This window comes from Saccostrea cucullata, unplaced genomic scaffold (assembly GCF_032062105.1).
Source record: "Saccostrea cucullata isolate Sc308-1 unplaced genomic scaffold, CSIRO_AGI_Scuc_v1 ctg320, whole genome shotgun sequence".
NCBI lineage: Eukaryota > Metazoa > Mollusca > Bivalvia > Ostreida > Ostreidae > Saccostrea > Saccostrea cuccullata.
In genome coordinates this window covers 356,778-363,613 of record NW_026930920.1, presented here as the reverse complement: position 1 = coordinate 363,613, position 6,836 = coordinate 356,778, and the positions used below count along the sequence as shown (strand labels likewise).

The following is a 6,836-nucleotide window of genomic DNA, read 5'->3' as shown; positions in this document are numbered from 1 at the left end:
AAAAAAAACGTTTGTACGATTTTTAAAATTGTTTTAGACTCATCTTTTATTAGAATTATTTTGAAATCGTTGAGCAATTAAAAAAATATTTTGAACAAATTTAAAAACCGTTTGTACAATTGCACATCTGAAATGTTGATATAATACTGAACTGATGAGGCCACAGCAATTTAATTTTTTGCTCGTCGGACCCGCGCGCTCGTATTATAACAAAACTATAATTTTGAATTTCAAGCACCCAGAAAATGTGCTAACTTATGTTTTAATTCTACTCTATTTTTCCTATTTTAATTTACATTTGCTAACTCTACAAATCAGAAAAAAATAGAAAAATCATAATTGCATGTCCACTCAAATTTTTTCATTTTCCACCTAAAAAATTTGCCTTCAATAAAGTAATAATATTATTGTTAATCAATTACCCATTACATGTACCACTTTTTTCATGAGATGTCTGACGAACAAGAAAATAAATTGGTGTTAAATTACTGCCATTAATTATATTAGTCATATTTATACCGAAGCAACCTTTAGGCTTTGTAGAAACACATTTTTGAAAAAATTCAGACACCCCAGAGGTTGGGGGCACAACAGATGCTCTTCTGTTCGAGAAAAGCGAAGCCTTGTTTAGAACTGTAATATTGATATGGAAGCATCTTAAAGTAGTGTAAATTTAAGTCCCCCACCTTCTGATTCGTTGTTTGTTTCACAAGGGACTACAATACTTGTACTAAGGAATTATTTCTTTTCTAGTATAGAAGGAAAGGAGAAATGCCTGAAAAAACATATGGCTGGACCATGTATCAAAAATGGGACCCCTGCATCACTTGTCAGGTGTTCTAACCACTGAGCTACCCACGGTTTGTAAAACCCTTCTTCTACATTCTTCCCTCCTTATAGTATTCCACCTTTACATGATGTAAATATACATTTATACTAGTATACGTAGAGAGTGTAAGGCGAGGAGAGTTTTATGAAGTTATTTAATGCTCGATCTTCATTGATATCACCTTATATAGCATATAGTGAGATGAGTGTCTGACTACCATGGTGATGGCACTGGGATCAATTCTCAGCGATACCAATGTGAAACCTACATTAATATGAAACCTAACCAACTGAAATTCTTCCCTCAGTATGGGAACAGGAAAGAGAATTTGAAGTTGACACACAAGTGGATTTTAATTTAATACATGTTATGAACTGCATCCAAGTTTATAAAATATTGCCTGTCCAAAATCATGTCATAAATTGGATAGCTATTAAATGCATTCATTAAATAAATTTGTCTTTCTATCTCTGATCAAATTAACATTTTTATTGTCTTACAAAATCTACATTCATAAAACAAAGACACATGTATTACTATACACAGCATAAATTGATTTACAAACAATTACACACATACTATTTTCAGAAAAACTGTCATACATTACATACACACTGTAGTGTACTTACATCTAGATGACCAATAATTAAATAAAGGTTGTTAGCATTGTTATAGATTCAAGCCAAACTCTCCCATTTGAACAACATATAAACACTCAGCTAAGCACACACATTCCGTTCTTAATCACTTCACACACGTTACTTTGGAAAATCATGTGGCGTCCACAGATTTAGCCGATTTAAAGTTTCTGATGCAGAGTAAACAAGCCAGTCCTGTGTGATCTGGTTCTGTATTGATACTTTTAATGATACTGTCCTCTATCACAAGAGCATACCTAAATAATCAAATTATAATGGCTAAATTAACACATTTCAAGTACATGTATTTGAGAATTGTACAAGTACAATGCAATACAAATGTTCGTTACTTCAAATTGCAGTAAGCTTCGGTTTACCGGTACTTTCACTTGCTTTTTCTTAAGTAAGTCAAAAATAGATTTTTCCTGTAAAAAGTCACTGCTTTGATTTAATTTGATGCACATTTAAGCTCTTTTTTTATCAAACCAATCAGTTTTTGACCTATACAATCATGTTCTACCTTTTAGACCTGATATTTCCAAGTAACTTTGTACAATCCAGGTCCATTTTCATAGCTTTTGTGAATTTGCCTTGAGGATCTGCCAGCATTCTTATCTACAAAAAGATACACTAATACAGTGAAAACTGTCTAATCCAACACCTGTGCAATCCATCACTCTTTGAATTCCGACGCTAAATTTCTTTCCCATTATAGTATTTTCCATGTTTTTTTTTATAATGTGAATCCGACACCCTTTCTATTCCGACACAAAATTTATCAACAGACTTACATAATTATCAACACATTGTAAATTCACATATTTACAACAACAGATATTATAATACTATTGTTAAATACTGCCTGATTATCATATGATAAACAATGACAGAGTATTCATACCTTTCCTCTGGTCTTTAATTTGTCTGCCCAGGCTGACATAACAAATGGATCATTGACAGCCACACAACAAATCATATCATAGCCCTCCTCCTACAAAACAAAGAATCATTTCATAGCCCTCATCCTACAAAACAACAAATCATATAATTTTCCTTCTACAAAACAACAAATCATATAGCATTCCTCTTACAAAACAACAAATCATATCATAGCCTTCTTCCTATAAAACAATAAATATCATGCCCCTCCTCCTACAAAAACAACAAATCATATCATATCATTCCTCCTACAAAACAACAAATCATATCATAGCCCCCCCCCTACAAAACAACAAATCATATCACAGCATTCCTCCTACAAAACAATAAATATCATAACCCTCCCCTACAAAACAACAAATCATATCATAGCTCTCCTCCTACAAAACAAATTATATCATAGCCCTCATCCTAAAAAACAACAAAACATATCATAGCATTCCTCCTACAAAACAACAAATCATATCATAGCCCTCCTCCTACAAAACAATAAATCATATCACAGCCTTGCTCCTACAAAACAACAAATTATATCATGGCCCTCCTCCTACAAAACAACAAATTATATCATAACATTTCTCATAGAAAACAACAAATTATATCATAGCATTCCTCCTACAAAACAACAAATCATATCATAGCCTTCTTCCTATAAAACAATAAATATCATGCCCCTCCTCCTACAAAAACAACAAAACATATCACATCATTCCTCCTACAAAACAACAAATCATATCATTCCTCCTACAAAACAACAAATCATATCATAGCTCTCCTCCTACAAACAATAAATCATATCACAACCTTGCACCTACAAAACAACAAATTATATCATAGCCTTCCTCCTATGAAACAACAAATATCATAGCCTTCCTCCTACAAAATAACAAATCATATCATAGCATTCCTCCTACAAAACAACAAATCATATCATTCTTCCTACAAAACAACAAATTATATCATAACATTTCTCATACAAAACAACAAATTATATCATAGCCTTCCTCCTATGAAACAACAAATATCATAGCCTTCCTCCTACAAAATAACAAGTCATATCATAGCCTTCCTCCTAAAAAACAACAAATCCTATCAAAGCCTTCCTCATAAAAAACAATAGATTTAACATTAACAGCTACACAACAAAACATATCATAGGCTTCCATAGATATATAGAGGATATCTATATTGTGTGATTTGATATTGGCATTATCCAATGAGTTGAAATAGTGTGTATATTCAAGAGGCTTGCTGAGCGAATATACACCATTTCAACGAGTTAGATAAAGCCAATATCAAATCACACAATTATCAATGTTCTATTTATCTCATACGACTTTCGTTTTAACAAAACTTTGAGACTTCCCCTGTGAAACTACATGAATGATTGCTAATTCAAATTGATGACGTAGAACTTGATGACATATCACCGTTGATGTTGACATGCCTCGAAAGAAAGTAGATCATGTAACTTCGTGTTCAAAATTGAGAATTGTTGCTATCTGCGTCTTTGAAAACATTATGTGACAATAATATTGCTGGAGCTTTACATCAAACAAACTTCTGACTGAAAGTTGTAAGGACCATGGGATCATGAAAATGAACTCTTTGTACGATGGCAGTACAAAATGTGTTAGGCAAAGCTAGGGGCCTACTTGTAGATTCATTGTTGATCCATGGTAAGTTACACCTATATTAAGGTAGGCATACGTAGTATAATATAAGAAAGCATTAAAGCATTATTGAAGATGTCAAAGGAATCTTATACAACAACTTAACTGCTAGGCTTTACTTTCTCCACAAACGATTTAAAGGAGGGGGTGTCTTCAAGTAGCAAATACAGGTTTCTTGATAAAATAAGACACTTCTTTGACATATACAAGTCTTTTTCTTGCTTTTAACGATATTATCGCTCTTTATCATTCATTTTCTTAGAGCAATACTTTTCACAATTGAAAGTTTCAATAAAATAAAATCTTGAAGCGAGGGATCGTGTCAAAACCAGAAGTACTATTGATAAAGCATCCACCCATTGATAAAGCATAAGTTTATCTAATGGGCTGTATCCCCAACACGTATGAGATAAATATCATTACCGTTATTAACAACCACATAACAAATCATGTAGTCTTCCTCCAACACTAATAAAGCTAAATTGGTCTTCCTCTTTAATATTGAAGATATTTTTACATTGTCAACATAAAAATATACATACCTTTAGTTTATCATGGTGACTTAGATACTCTGGGATGTGCTTCTGTTAAAAAAAGACATTGTTATGCTATAGTTAGTAATGCTATTTTTTTTTTGGCCTATGCTGGCCTTATATTTTTAATGTTCATTATATATTTTTTAAAAGATATCAACATAAAACTGTATTAACTTGAACTTGTTAAACATGCCAGCCACATATTTTTAACTGCATGTTTAGGGCTTGAATAAATGGAGAGGTGAAAATCCTTTTCTTTTTCATTACATTAAGTCTGCAGGAGTCTGAGATACCCAGATTTCTGCCGACAAGTTTACCTCTGAACAGCCAGGGGTGAATGCCCCCACCACAGCAAACAAGACACCTTTCTTCCCTTTGAACAATTCCTGAGCATTCAGAGGTTCTGATGGAGAATCTTCAAACAAGTCTTCCGAGGGAATTTTTTCACCAATCTGAAATATTTCTGTACTTTTCAAAGCATGAATCTTTAAACGAATCATGTTATAGAGCTTTAAGAACCATAATGGCACATTGGTTACCATGGACAGTTACAGGCTCAGTGGTCCTAGGGATAAAATCTATCACCTGACCTTGTAATCTTGGACAAGTAACTTAACCCTGTTAGTGGATCCTCTCAAACGGGGTTTAATTTGGGTTCCTCAGCTGCGATATGAGACTACCAGACAGGCTAGCAATATTACGGTGAAGTAAATTAGCATAAAATAGCCAAACTGCTTGTATGCTGACCCCCACCTACCGGGCTAAATATGCTCTGGATGGTACAGTGTATGGTTCTTGAAGTAAATTATAGGAAATGTACAGATCTACGAACTTTGCAAGCAAGATGACACTTGAAAATGGCAGTAATGCAACCCCCCCCCCCCCCCCCACCTTCCAAGCTAAAGTTGAAAATACAAAAGTAGAAACTATAGGCTTAAATTGTGGAGTCAAGGTGCAGTATTCATATCTCAAAGCCATGAAAATAAAACTGTTACTTTGCAGGAAGTCACTGTCGTGAAAACTGAAACATTATGCAACCAATTCCGTTTCAATCGTACCATATGGCAATTAATCAGAACCATTTCAGGATAAAACTTTACATAATTTTACACTAAAACATACCCTAAATTTTCTATTACTGTTAACTGCAGGATTGCATAAAGATCGAGTAAGAACACGATTTACTCCTGCACAAAAAAATCTAATGGAGGTTGCCATTTTTGTTTACTTTCGATGCACGTTCAACGTCACTTTTATTTTTAGGTACACGTGTCTACTTTCGCTTTCGGTAAAATGATAAACATAAACATTGATTTCGATGTTTTATTAGTAAAACTTTTAATAAAGTTCAAAATTTGAAAAATCCGAGTCTCCGTTTTACAAAAGAACTTGCGACTAAAAATGTAAAACCAAAATATAATTAAACTTTTTCGAAGAACTAACTAACGTTAGTTTGAACATGTCAGTTTCATATCTCGACTGATTTTTAGTCTCAGTTTCAAGTTTGTAAAACGGTCCCTAGCATTTCTATTAGATCATGTAGATTAGAAAGTGAAGCTCAAAATAGAAATTTGCTAATTTGGATAATTAAGACAGTAATGATTGATTTATGACAAGCTTCTTTCAAAGCTAGTCATTTCACAGCTTCTTTTTTTTTGTTAATGCTAGTCATATAAAATTTCCCTGTCAAACACATCTATATGCATATGCATCAGTTGTTTTTTTTTTTCCAGTAGAGAAATACATGTGTTTTTTATTATACCTTTGTAAAAATTTATCATTTTTTAAAATATTTTTTGTTTTTTTTGACCATGCACTTACATACATAGACCATGATTTGTACAAGAGAATTATTTCATTTTAACATGATTAGCTCTTGAATAGAGGAGTTTTCTAGATTTTCCCTATGTAATCCTTATTGTGGCACATCCCATGGGACCATGATTTGAACAATTAACAATCCACACTTCAAAAATCTAAAAGATGAGTAAAAGTTTCAGCCTTTCTGGTCCAACAGTTCTGAAGTGGACCAACCAAGATATTTACCTCAGATGTTGGTAGTACTTAATTGATACATCATCCAATCAAACATAATGCACTGATAGTCTGATACCTATTGGTGAAAGCTATTCAACTGCATCATATTTTTTTCCCTTGACCCTTTGACCTTGACTTCAAATTTATATTTAGCCTAGTTATATAGAAGAATCACAATAGTTTA

General features: G+C 33.0%; 1 protein-coding gene across 1 annotated transcript; it reads right to left on the bottom strand.

Annotated features, from left to right (window-relative positions):
- Window positions 1–1,163: 1,163 nt before the first annotated feature.
- On the bottom strand, window positions 1,164–5,861 carry LOC134230579 (peroxiredoxin-5, mitochondrial-like). Its single transcript, XM_062712406.1, has 6 exons — window positions 5,738–5,861; window positions 4,933–5,067; window positions 4,622–4,663; window positions 2,369–2,458; window positions 1,988–2,082; window positions 1,164–1,724 (listed from the first exon to the last, which is right to left on the bottom strand). Exons 1-6 carry the CDS (start codon window positions 5,831–5,833, stop codon window positions 1,601–1,603), a joined length of 582 nt encoding a protein of 193 aa, XP_062568390.1. The 5' UTR covers window positions 5,834–5,861; the 3' UTR covers window positions 1,164–1,600.
- Window positions 5,862–6,836: the final 975 nt, after the last annotated feature.